Source organism: Pelmatolapia mariae, linkage group LG2 (genome assembly GCF_036321145.2).
Source record: "Pelmatolapia mariae isolate MD_Pm_ZW linkage group LG2, Pm_UMD_F_2, whole genome shotgun sequence".
Classification (NCBI taxonomy): Eukaryota; Metazoa; Chordata; class Actinopteri; order Cichliformes; family Cichlidae; genus Pelmatolapia; species Pelmatolapia mariae.
In genome coordinates this window covers 35,567,253-35,581,095 of record NC_086228.1, presented here as the reverse complement: position 1 = coordinate 35,581,095, position 13,843 = coordinate 35,567,253, and the positions used below count along the sequence as shown (strand labels likewise).

Here is a 13,843-nt window from a genome sequence, read left to right as displayed (position 1 = left end):
ACCTGGTGGTCAGCTTTTAATGATGAACACCGATGTGTCATAGTAGATTATGACGATGCTATATCTAAGGAAGACTGTAGGAAAGGGTGACCACATCTCATTCCTGCTCAATACAGCTGCTATGGGTAAATAGCAAAGTTTAAATCTGTCAGTGTGAATCAGACGCCAGTGCTCAAGTTTAAGTAGGTGGTCACTGAAAGCCACACAATATAAACTTAATTAAGACTGTTGGAAGCATATACTTCAAAAACCTCTCTACTACAGGAAATGGATTCCCATGGCGAGAAGCCCTGTGGAGACGGTTACCATACCAACGGTCATTCAGACTCGGAGGTTTGGTCGGAACCCCTGATGGACCCCGCAGAACCCCGCAGGCCCAAACTCTCATTCAGTGATACGTAAGTAAAAGCACACACCACGATGTGCATTACAAACATTTGATTGTTTATACAGTTGGATCCATATTTTTTATTTTTTTAACATATTTTTTGTCATTTTAGCTGTTTTACAAAAAATATCCAAATTATAGTTTCTGATCAATATGAGCATAAAGTTTAGACTTTCACTGCTTCACTGAGTGAGTGGGTTAAATGCAGAGAGGAATTTCCCCACGCCAAATCACAACAACAGTCGCCTCAAGGTGCTTTATATTGTAAGGCAGACCCTACAATAATACATTCAGAGAAAAACCCAACAATCATATGACCCCCTATGAGCAAGCACTTTGGCGACAGTGGGAAGGAAAAACTCCCTTTTAACAGGAAGAAACCTCCGGCCGAACCAGGCTCAGGGAGGGGCGGGGCCGTCCAGTTTGGGGTGAGAGAAGGAAAACAGGATAAAGACATGTTGTGGAAGAGAGACAGAGATTAATAACAAGTGTGATTCAGTGCAGAGAGGTCTATTAACACTGATCCCATGATCAGATGAGGAATAAGAATAAGAATAAGAACAACTTTATTTATCCCGAGGGAAATTCTTTTGTCATGTACATGCTCAAAGCAGCAGGAGAGACAGAGGAACAGATAAATAAGATATACAATATATACAATAAGAATAGTAGTGTACAGGAACAGGCTGTCTCCAAAAACAAAACTAATCCATCTCAGAAATACCGGGAACACTAGGAGTGTTAAAATCAGGACGCACTGTGTTGTAGGTTCTGATAAAAAGGATAACGCACTCATGAGCTTGATGATATAAAAAGTGGACACTGTTACTGTGTGATTACAGGATTCTTTATATTGTAAAGAAAACAACACACATCCAAATGAAGAACACTGCCTCGGAGGTAGGAGTGAGTAATATTATCCAAGTCTGTAATAAAGCAGAGACTTCACAAAAGCAAATACAGAGGGTTCATTACAAGGTGCAAACCATTCATAAGCCTCAGCAATAGAAAAGATAGATTGGACTGTGGAGGCAGTATGAGACATGAGCATGGCTCCAAATGGTACTGGGCCACGAGTGTTTGTGTTGATGAAGTGACAGAACACAGAAGCAGGCAGGTAAAGTTTTATTTTCAGCTCAGATTCTGCCAAATGAGGCAGTGCTGACTAGATGGTGCTAAGCAGGACAAATAAGCAATAACCTGCCAGATACCAGCAACAAAGCAACCCAGTTTTAGAGTGTAAAGAAAGGTAAAGTTCAGTCCAGAAAAACAAAAACAACAGTTGAAGACAGCTGTAGTAAAAGCCAGACAAACCATTATTAAAGGAGGAAACACACTCTTTGGTGAGGACCATGGATTCTAAACATCAGGTTTCTTGCAAAGGTTTCTCAACAAAGCAAGGAGAACAAAGAAACATATTAAGTGTTTAAACTTAAACACCCCCAACTGCATCTATTACAACAGTATGATTTCATTGTAGTGAACTGGCCGGCCTCCAGTCCAGATATATCATCAACTGAAAACACATCATGAAATGGCAAAAAGATCCAGGACTGTTGAACAGCAGGAAACCTATAACACATAAGAATGGGATCACAAGGCGATGCCTGTTATTACATGTTTATAACAATTTTGTATTTAAACTGAAAGGCATTATAAAACTGTCCAAAACTCCATAGGGCTAGCTGTAAGTTATTGCTAGATCATGTTAGCTGCAGTGCAGTTCTTAGCTGTGCTACTTGGGAAGTCTGTTCATGCCTGCATGCCAGAGGCAGCAGTTGCAGTCCTGCTCTCTGGTTCTCATGGCCTTGATGTCTCAGAAACACATTGAGGGAATTTCTTCCACTTTGGCCCAAACCTTCAGTTGCACCTATTAGTATTTCATGCTCAAGGGTTAAGGTCATAGTGACCTCACAAAAAAATACTGGCAATAAATCAGGAGCGCTTTTCTGATCACTAATCAATGCCATAACTCAGGAACAGGAGGGGACACTGTGATCTTTTTACACATTTACTTGGAGAGTCAGCTGGTAAGTTTGTGATGATTGTATAAAAAGTTCATGAAGTTTCTGATCATTCTTTCATGTGTATTTTGTTTACCGTCATGGCTACGACCGAGTGTCCTGTCACAATCAACTTTATCAGCCAAGCATAACTGCTCTTCATAGCTCTTTACTGAATATCTTCAGTCTTTGCTGCTCAACCCTGATTTGGTTCTCTGGTCGTGCGACCCTCTGTTGTAACAAAACTTGCCTTATTTACTACAACTTCAACTAAAGGCTAGACACTCGCCTGTTAGTGTATGTGGATGGGGAAAGCTGTAGCAGCCTTATCATTTGTCCAGATGTGTGTTAACGTTGAAAGATGATACATCATCTTGGATATTCGTCCCAAAAGGCTTCTGCATTATTCACGAAACAACATGTCTTGTTGTTATACTAAGGTTACACTAAGCCTGAGGTATGTATACCTAAGTAGATGACTGTGTGTAGCTCACTGCAAGCTACTTGTAGTCCGTGATTATGCAAATCTGTCTCAGTGATGCAGGGTGTTGTTTTCAGGTTTTGTTAAACAACATGTCAGCGCACACATGCTCTTTATGGTCTGTATTATTTGTCACCATTATGTTTGCAGGGTCCACAGTGCTGACTACTACATGCAGGAGGCCAAGAGACTGAAGCACAAGGCTGATGCTTTGGTAAGATGTTGCGTGACCCAGTTCAGGTAGACGCACACCTTCAGCACTCGGTGCTAAAGCACACGAGGCAGACAGACAGTGAAAGCAGAAACACACAGTGTTAACATCTACAGTCTAGACTGCAATTATGTGTGCACTGTAAGTCTCAGTAGAATGAAAATCTATTTGGTACCAAGGACCGTACTGTATAATTTGTGTTATTTATTGCACCATTTGTCTCTAAGGGGACATTGCATTCAAGGACTGATGATGTCTGCAAGATCATACAATATCAAAAGAATTATCGGACCCCCCCACCCCACACACACACACACACACACAAAGAAATGAGATTTATTTAACTTGGTATTTATCTTATGTTTACGAGTTGTTTCCTCAGATTTATCTAGGGATTTGCATCTTAGTGGGAGATTATTCAAAGAGGCTGCTGTGCTTCTGCCACAATGCTGTCAAGGCGTCGCTCATTCTACCGCTTATTCACATTTCCTTCCCCTCTCTCTCTCTCTCTCTCTGTTACATCTCCTTTCATTTCACATTTGTTTCCTGTTTTCTTTCCTTTCCTGTCCTCTGTCTGCAGATGGACAAATTTGGGAAAGCAGTGAACTACGCAGACGGCGCTCTGTCTTTCATAGAGTGTGGGAATGCTATGGAGCGAGATCCACTAGAGGCCAAATCACCATATACAATGTACTCTGAGACTGTGGAACTAATCAGGTAGGGATGGACAGAAAAACATCAATAAACGCTCTCTAGTTTCTTAACAGGTTAGTAGAACAGAACTGATCAGTGATTTTATTTTGAAAAGCTTCATACAAAGCAGTGTACCACCTGGTGAAACCCTGTGATTTGGAGAAAAGCGAGGACTGTTTGAGAAAAAATGTTACTAGTTTTCACGTGTTTCAGTCAGAGTGATTATTTTCTTTGTCCCATGATTGCCAAGAGTAAGGAGAACAATTCTGAAACAAAGTTACATATTCTGACACAATTGAGTAAGGAGTAGGGTCATCACCAGCTTTGACCTCACAGCATTATTATATAAAGAGGGGATGTCAAATATAAGGCTTGGGGGCTAGAATTGGCCCAGCAAAGACTCCAAAATGATTTTGACATCCCTGATGTAAAGTCACTGATGTGATAGGTGCCGAACGTAACTATAACTATAACTATAACTATAACGTAAACCATACCACAGCAGCTGTATGTTCTCATAAACTCTAACCTTAGATTTGACTATAGCTAGAGTTTATGACTATAAACTCTAAAAAACGTGGACTATAGGCTCGGTCTACTCTGAGGTACCTCGATTCAAGGATATGTGATTTGTGAGTGTATCGAAGGTGGTGTATCGTCGCCTTTTTGTCTGTCAAAAAGTCCAACATTTTTAAATAAAAACATCCACAGACGTGTAATCTGTTGCCTTGCAGGATCTCTGCAGGTTTTCATCTTTTGAGAGCTGCTGAGTGTAACTATAAGAGAGCAACTGAGAATAACTGATGACTGCTAAGTCTGAAGGTTGACTTGTTGTGAGGAGGATGGTGTAGTGGGACAGAGTCTTTTAACTCAAGTGCTCAGGTTCAAGATCTGCGTGCCTGCACTCATCTATTCTGCTGTAGGGTCCTTGAGCAAAACACAGACTTTTTAGCAGCTGCAGTCACTCTGACCTCTGAACTCCCCGAGAGAAGGAAAGGACGGAGTTTCCCTTCAGGGATCAATGAACTCTCAATCATGACGGCTGAATTTGATTTTGACTGATAAAGTGTTGTGCTGAACAGAGAGGGCTGGCCAAAGGAGCATTGTATCTCCCGCAGCGTTAGAGAAAGTTAACTTTGTTTTGCCTACAAACAATTCAGAGTGTTTCAGTTGGCTGCTGGTAAACTGGAAGAATTGATCACTAAGTGAAGAGCAGAACTTGGGTATATATGCATCTGCTTTTTGTAAAATTCAGAGTTCTGTTTTGACATTCGGTTCTCCCAAATGCCCACAGATGAGTAATGAGCATCTCTCCACTGCAGGTATGCCATGAGGTTGAAGAACTTCACCAGCCATTTAGCCACCATCTCTGAGAAGAAACTCGCCGTGTTGTGGTACGATACACTTTCACTGTCTGTGCGCGTGTGTGTGTAATGAATCATGTAAAGTATGTCTGCTGTCTAAAATAAATATATTTAGAAAAATGTTTAAAAAATTACAGTTGCCTGAAAAAGTATATACCGTATTTTTCAGACCATAAGGCACATTAAGCGAAACTAAACAGTATCAAAGCACCGTATCTAAAGTATTATCTGACTTAAGCCCCTTTCAGTCATGCACTCCTTGTTTGGTCATTTGACTGCATCTGGCCAGGTTTTTGTAAGAAAAGAGCACGCTGGCTACTTTTTAAGTCGGCATTGTGACAACTACCGTATTTTTCAGACCATAAGATGCACCGGGTTATAAGGCGCACTGTCAATTTTTGAGAAAATTTAAGGATTTTAAGTGCGCCTTATAGTGCAGAAAATACGGTACACTCAAAAAAATTAAGGGGACTGCACAATCAGTCTCATGTTAATCTCGATCACGTTCTATTGGTCAGTACTTGACCAATAGAACGCAAAAAGTAAAAGCAAATCAAGCGCTCCCCAAATCACTGCGTGATGGCGTGCCAATCACAGCTGTTCCCTGCAACGCACAGCTTGGTGTTTTTTTTAGATGTACTTATACTTTATTTGTCTGCAACGACGGTTTAACAAACAGGAATGTCGCATATGCAAAAAGGTATTCAGTAGCAAGAATGTGTTACATCATGGACGTGAAAGTACTGTAATATTTACGTGACAATAAAAACATTTTGTCACTAAAATGAACAATCGAGATCTAAATGATGATGACATGGTGGTGGACAGGCAGGAGTTTTTGTGGATTATGATGTTTGCAGACGACACTGATTTGTACTGAGAGTAGTGATCTACTGATCTACGTCTTGCTGTGAGGCATCAGCGCTAGCTACTGCGCCACATGTCACATGTATTTTTATGACAAATAAAATAAGATGTGGTATTTGACACATCCTACCACATTGCACTAAATGTGTTCAGATTTGTTAGCCATGAGGCCCAGTGAATGTGGAGGCTTGATTTTCCCCCCAAAATAGTTTTGACCTGCAGTGTTTTTTGTATTTTTGTGACTGTGTGAGCTTCCCGTGACGCACAGCCGCTGTTTTTTTTTTTTTCTCCATTCACAGTATTATATATTTCCCACATTCCTTATTTCATTGAAGTTCTTCCTAATCCACAAGGATTTGAGGGGCACGTTTGAAGTCCGGGTGCATTCTGTGCGGATGACTTGAAAATAATATTGAGGATAGATCTTTAAAGGGAATTTGTACAGAGGACTCATCTGCCTTCTAATGCTTTTGTTTCCATAGTAACCGCTGTCTGTCTCTGCTATATCTGAGGATGTTCCATCTGAAGAAAGACCACGCTGTCAAGTACTCGCGGTCGCTCATGGAGTACTTCAAGGTAACACACACGCGCACACATACTTGGACACAGACTCCATTTCCCTCCTTGCTCGCTCTCTCTCTCTCTCTCTCTCTGGAAAACACACAAAGCCAATTACAATCCCTCAAATACATTTCATATTCATTTTCATGGTGCCTGTGCATTAATTTTGCATGGCGTTATTAAATTCCATTCTTTCTCTTTGATATTAATGTATTAATTAGCTCCATCAATCATCACCGTGGATTGTTAGGGTTTAATGTGCTTGTTTTGATTAATTATGTTTAGTTTAATTAATTACTGAGGATGTCATTATCACAGTGCTGCATTTGCATTGATGGGATTGGATTTCTGGGAAGCGACCGACTGGGGGGTTTATCTGTGCATGTGTGCGCAGTCTGTGTACATTCAGTAAGTGTTGACATAAAGTTGGAGCAGTTCATTTTAAAAAGGAAATGCTACACAACAACAGTCTAACCGTTTCTGTAATACACTTATCTGCATGACACATTCATTTAGCATTTTCAAAATGCACTAACGTTACGACCTATCTATTGTCCAGAAGTTCAGCAGAGGCTCACATCGTTTTAGCATTGCTTTTGCCAGACTGAAGGGTTTCATTACAAAATACCTTTTACGTGATTAGAAAATGTGATTTGATCTGATTAATTGCCTCAAACTTAATTAATTTAAGTCTAATACTTCAGTCTGGCAGCCTGTCATCCATCAAACTGAAGATTTTTATTCTTAATAAATAAATTAATATTTTTCTTGATCCGTCATCCTTCATCCATGAACTGAAAAGTTGACAAAAACAAAACTATATTGGATGCATAAAGTTAAAAAAATTGATATTTGCTGGATTATTTACTAAAGTAAGAAGAATGCAATATATAACGTTTGTGTATTTTTAGTGCTAGTACGTGCTCATCCTGTTTGTGCTGTTAGCAAACTGATACAGCTACATACGTTAACAACCACACCTTTCTGTGTGGAGTTTGTATGTTCTCCCCGTGTTTGCGTGGGTTCTCCCCGGGTTCTTCCTATCACAGTCCAAAGACATGCAGTTAGCGGATCAGGTTAATTCATGATTCTAAATTGCCCAAAGGTGTGAATGTGAGTGCGAATGGAATAGAAAAATGTAAATGGATCAAGACACCATGTCAGTCAGTTATTGTATGAAAAAATAAGTATGATCTTATACTGATCAGCCACACACTGTTCACCCTGTAGTGTATAATAAAACATTGATATGCAAACTTCTGTTTGATTGAATACACAGCCACACATATCAACAGTTATTTATCTGATATTGAACTTTTGATATTATCTCAATGTAACTATAAATGTAATGTAAACATGTAAATATACTATAAATAAATAAACATAAATAAAGTATAAATAAACATCACAATGTAGAGCTATCAAAAATGGGTATATTCAGTATTTGCTACATTTGATCTTTCTGTAACAAACTTAAAGTGATACAATGTTTAAAGTGTTACAGGTGCGTAAATGCTACAAATGGATCATTTTCGTATTGTGTTACAAATGTAACATTTAGCGATGTTATGTGGCTGCTATGTTGCCATCATTTTATCTAATATAGTTAAGAGCAATGAGCGGGCTAAGCTGTGCCGCAGTACCGGGTCTAGCAGCTCAACTCCTGACTGTGTAGGAGGAGACTGCAGGCAAACTATTTGACTATTTTTTTGCATTATAGTCAAATGAACAGATTTCTGTTGGGATCCATGTCTAAATGAATTGTGAGTAGAAAGTACATAATCCCGGGCAACACGGTGGCACGGTGGTTAGCACTGTTGCCGCACAGCAAGAAGGTCCTGAGTTCAATTCCACCATCAGGCCGGGTTCTTTCTGTATGGAGTTTGCATGTTCTCCCCCGTGTTTGCGTGGGTTCCCTCTGGGCACTCCGGCTTCCTCCCACCGTCCACAGACATGCAGTTTGTTGGGATAGGTTAATTGATTAGTCTAAATTGCCCATAGGTGTGAATGTGGGAGTGAATGTGAGTGCGAGTGGTTGTCTGCCTGCCTCTCTGTGTTAGCCCTGCGACAGATTGGCAACCTGTCCAGGGTGTACCTCGCCTCTCGCCCTATGACAGCTGGGATAGGCTCCAGCGCCGCGCCCGCCCCCCCCCCCCCCCCCCCCCCCCCCCCGCAACACTGAAAAGGGCGAACGGAAGTACATAAAACCAGATTTTTATTTATTTATTTATTTTTTTTTACACTCTCACTTTTGTGTGAATTAAATAAACAGGATATTGTGCAATAATTACTGAGCTGTATGGGTTCTAGTTAAGCTAAGTGTGTACTGTTATTGTAGTACACAGAGACAAATGTGTTGTTTTCCTAATCCATGTTATCATTTTTCATTCTTCATGTCATAGTTTTTTGCTATATGCAAAATGGCATTTTATTCTAACAGTGGAGGAACGTTTACTTAAAGTACACTTCAGCACAAGTTTGAGCTTTTCCAGTCTATTCCTAATCACACAGCTGTGGCTACTCATTAGTTTACAATTAAAGATTTACATTTAAAAACTTGGAGTACAGATCTTCTAAGTTTATTTGCATAAAGAGGTCAAGTTGTTAACTATTTCACAAAAAAACAAAATATTGTTACTTTTTTTCTTCACGCTCCTTTTATTTTTCTGTGAAACCAACTAATTTGAATTCTTAAAATTCACCAGCATTTTCCTCGTATTATTAATAGTGCAGTGTTTTGGAGGTAGGACTGCACCTGTAATTTGTTTTGTTGTATTTACTTGAGTGAATGAGCCGACTCCTTCCTCTACAGCTGGAGAGCTGTAAACAACATGGTTTAATACATTTCTGTTTTTGTTATTCAGAATTCAGCCAAGATTTCCCACCAAGCACCCTCTCCCTGGAGGACCAATGGAAAGTGAGTATACATACACAGACACACACACACACACACATGCAGTACCCCCCCTTCACCTTGATAATTGAGAATATATAATTCACCGGAGCTCTGCTGCAGAATACCGTGTCTACCCTGACAGCCACTTGCTCAAACAAACCCTCAGGAAGCAAATAAAGGGACTGATTTGTTGTAGATGTGAGAAGGAGAAGACTGGAGGGGCTGCCGGGTGTTGGGTGAGAAGGAGTGATGGAGGGAGTGATGATGGATGGAGGAGGAGAGGCGCGGAGGAGCTGTGGATGTGAAGCTAATGAGTTTGGACAGCTATGACGCTGCACAGCAGCAGGACTGGGCTCAGTGTGTGTGTGTGTGTGTGTGTGTGAGTGGGGGGTGGGGGGCACTGAATCAGACACAAGTTGTGGGTCAGCAATGGTCAAGGCCACATCACAGACATTACATCATGTCAGGAGCACACACACACACAGCTGTGCAGGACAGGGAGCAGTTTGCACTAATGTATCCACGTTAAAGCTCTCTGTCACCGTTTCTATAGTTTGCTGTAATGCCAATAACAAAACACTGTTAATCTAATTTCCTACACAGTTAATGTAATGAGTTGTTACTCTTTACATTGACCGTGAGTCACAGGGGGGTAAAGAGCCCACCTCCTTCGAGCACGCTAACAGCTCCACATGAAGAAAAAAGAAAAGACGACATCTCTCTATTTATGCTCACCCTCATATTTAAAACAAATAAAATACTGATATGATGTTGATAATACCGGTGCTACATTAAAATGGAAAAACAGAAGAAGGGGGGGCGGCACAGGACACAAAGAGAGATTTGAGCAGTAACATTGTGACAAGAAAATCTTTGTAGCTGGGAATGATTTCCAGACTGGGAAAAATAAATCCACCTTACCTCAAAAAATGATGCAGATGTCTGGCTTTCAATATTTACATAGACAAAGTCCAAAGTCATAATTCAAAACATGAACACACAGTATAAAAAAAATTCTGAGAGCGCAATAATTAACCTCGTTCTGACCACATTTGTATGTTGTATTTTTTTCTCTGTATCCTTTGTGTTTATCTTCTTTGGTGGATGTTTTAACAACCACATACAGTTCGGTCCCACAGACAATCCTGATGTGACCAAAGTGCAGACTTTCAGCTCGAATTCAAGGTGTTTTATAAACGTTTTGCACTGTTTTAGGAATTAAAGACATTTTTCTAATAAGTCCCACATTTTCAGAGGCTGAAAGTAAAAAGCTGCTCTATTGGATCGAGCTGTCCAGTTACTTTTTAAGCCTCTAAATTCAGGGATTGTTTATCCTTATCCAGGGTCACAGTTGAGTTAGCGTCTATCCTAGCTGTTATAAGATGTTAGGCAGGGACAGCCTGGACAGGTTGAGTATATCACAGTAACTCCTAAACAGTTTATGCAAAATCGAACACCTTGTTTTACAAAATCCTTGTAAAACAAGGTGTTTTACAAGGATTTAAGTCTGCACTTAAATCCATCGTGGTGGAGTACAGAGGCATAAATACAAAAATCCTGCTTTAACCTTCGTTTTGCTCCTTGCATCCGTCCCCTTTTATGTACGCGTCTGTATAATGTAAGCAAACGTGTCTGTGTGCTGAGGTCGGATATTTGATATGGATTTCTGTGTGTCTTGTTTTACTTACTCAGGAGGTCCATCAGCATCTTTCAGCTGATTGTTTTGGATGTGAGGCCGCGCTTAAAAAATGATTTGGTTCAGTCTCATGTGTTGTCAGTCACTGTTTTCGCCGTTCCAGCTGTAAACACACAACATTGGCAACCCACGGATAAAAAGTCAGACTTTCGCTTAGAGTTGTTGATGACAGAGCTAAAGGGAGAAAGAATTTTAGACCTACATTCATCTGGTGACCAGCAGCACAGCTGCAAATCAATGATAATGCTGCTCTGCGGGCAGTGGAACAAGCTATAAACACCACACTGACAACAAATGGCCAGAAAAACATAATAAGAGCAGCTTTAAAAATCACATTGACAGTATTGTTGCAAATAGCTTCCTTCTTATTCCCTGCTGCCTTCTGTAATGTGACAATATTTGACTTTTCTTGCAAAACCTAGAGACGGTTTAAAAGATGGAAGTAGTTCCGGTCCAACAAGCGAAGTGCTTTTAATCTAATGTCCAGCAGGGGGCGCCTCCTTTGGTTACAAAAAGAAGACATCATTGAGTTTAGTAAACACTTTCCTGATTTGGCTCATTCACTGTTTTCCAGTATTATAGTTAAGCTACTTTCAGCTGGTCCCTTTTCACACCACAGCAGGAAGCTCCACACCACATCCACTTCCTAAGACAACCCCAAAGAGGATTTGTGTGTCCTGCTGGAATCAAACCAGCAACCTTTTCCTTATCAAACAAATGTGCTAACCACTTCCTGGTAAAATAGAATAAAAATGTATTAAATAATTGTATAATTTCATTTTTAAAACCGTGGTCTTTAATAGAGTCTAAAGGCTGGATTATCCAGCGTGTGTCTGTTAGTCGTGCCAATGGGCGCTCGCTGTCCTGGCTTTCAAAGTCAAACTCTCACTCATCACAGCTGGTTTTAAAGCAGCAAGAAGGCGAGGGCGAAAATCTCCACCTCAAGCCTTCAAAACAGGACTTCTCCATGAGAGATGTCACGATGGAAACATTCATCTTTTATACTGTCTGTAGCAAAACTGCTCGACTGCAACTACAGCATCTATCACATCTAACTTGAGTTAAGATCACAAGCCGGTCACTTGTTGACCCCCTGACATATAAATTATACAAACAGCACAGACATTGTAATAATTATTAAACTGAGGTAAGAACAGTGAACAGGTCTTTTTTATGGCATACAGGGGCTCCCTGTGATGTCACGGACTTATTGCATTTCCATATTTTCAGGGTCAACGGGACTCCGTCTCCTCTGTCGCTTAGCCCTTCTCCAGCCAGCAACGGAGGAGGAGCGGGAGGAGGATCCGGAGGTGCACCGGGGTCATCGGGCAGCGTGGCAATCCCCCAGCGGATTCACCACATGGCTGCCAGTCACGTTAACATCACAAACAACATCCTGCGGAGCTACGAACACTGGGAGACGGCTGACAGACTGGCCGCTGAGAGCCAAGGTAGGACGGCACAAGAGCGTGTACTGCTGGATGTATTTTCACATGGGCGCCAATACGCTGCTGAATATTTACCGTCTCCACCGCGAGTTTATATCTCTAACATCTGGATACATGATGATTAACATGACAGGCATGCAAAGTATGCCATGTACATGTGACTCATACATGTGGTAAAGGAGTCAGTTTGAGTAAAACAGCTTTACTCACGTGTTGAAGATACTGAGAAAGACTGCTGAACACGTAAAAACTCTCAGCAGGAGTTTGTGTTTTTATTTCTTATTTATTTCTTATTATTTATTTGATCCTCTCTGTGAGCTCTTTGCACAGGTTTTAGCCATAGACTGTATATCAAAAATGGGCACCAACAGTGAAGCCAGTGTCGGCCAGCAGGGGGCGACTGCATGGTTGTAGGTGTGGTTCTATGAGAACACCCCCTGCTTCTACTTGGTCTACGACCTCTTTAAAGACTTTGTGTAAATTATGGTTTCCATTAAAGTCACAAAGGTCAATGAAGGATCACAAACAGGCCAGCCAATCTTAAGATTTACAAGTTACTACCATGCTGGAGCGCTGAGTGGAAGTACTCATTTTTCATTTATATCCAACTTATTGTGGAGGTTTTTTTGTTGTATTTTTTAGACTAAAGGCCTTTACACACCGGAAACCTAAAACCTGTGCAAATATTTTATGTGTTAAAGTTGTTTTTCGGATTTCTTAATGGAGCCATTCACACCGAATGGTCGAACTTGAGGCATTTATTTTTTTGGACCAAGCTTGATTTTTCAGATTTTTAGGATGCGAGTAAACAGATCAGACCAATCAGGTCGCTGCGTTTGGTAACAAGTGCACTCGTAGCTCAGAACTTGCACCAGTGCTAAATATACAAATAGTAAAATAATACTGTTTTACTCAGACACACAGCTAGATGCTGCTCCGGGCCAGTCGATTCTCAGAAATGACTTTTCTGCCCCACTGATATCCTGAAATATCTGAATATATGAACCAAAGCACCAACTCCTGGATCAAACCATGAAATCCTCCCCCTGCTGCCTTCTCTTGAGAATTAAATGAACCCAAAATCATCTCAGTTTCTTCCTTTTCTTTTTAGAAATATAAGGACCAGCTCATCATCGCTCAATGTCGACTTCATCTTTTGTCATAGTGCGGGTTTTTTTGGTTTCGGTTTTGAGGACAAAAATACAACGTGTTCGGTGTAATTCTGAATTTCACGT

The 13,843-nt window shown here is 40.7% G+C and overlaps 1 protein-coding gene across 2 annotated transcripts in view; it reads left to right on the top strand.

The window, feature by feature from the left end:
- aff2 (AF4/FMR2 family, member 2) overlaps positions 1-13,843 on the top strand; it is a 188,057-nt gene that overhangs the window by 165,947 nt on the left and 8,267 nt on the right. For both annotated transcript variants that reach the window (XM_063499843.1, XM_063499837.1), the window contains exons 19-25: positions 265-398; positions 3,023-3,086; positions 3,664-3,800; positions 5,099-5,170; positions 6,490-6,583; positions 9,433-9,485; positions 12,391-12,611. In XM_063499843.1, the coding sequence (XP_063355913.1) occupies positions 265-398; positions 3,023-3,086; positions 3,664-3,800; positions 5,099-5,170; positions 6,490-6,583; positions 9,433-9,485; positions 12,391-12,611 (775 nt within the window). The remainder of the gene's footprint in view (positions 1-264; positions 399-3,022; positions 3,087-3,663; positions 3,801-5,098; positions 5,171-6,489; positions 6,584-9,432; positions 9,486-12,390; positions 12,612-13,843) is intronic.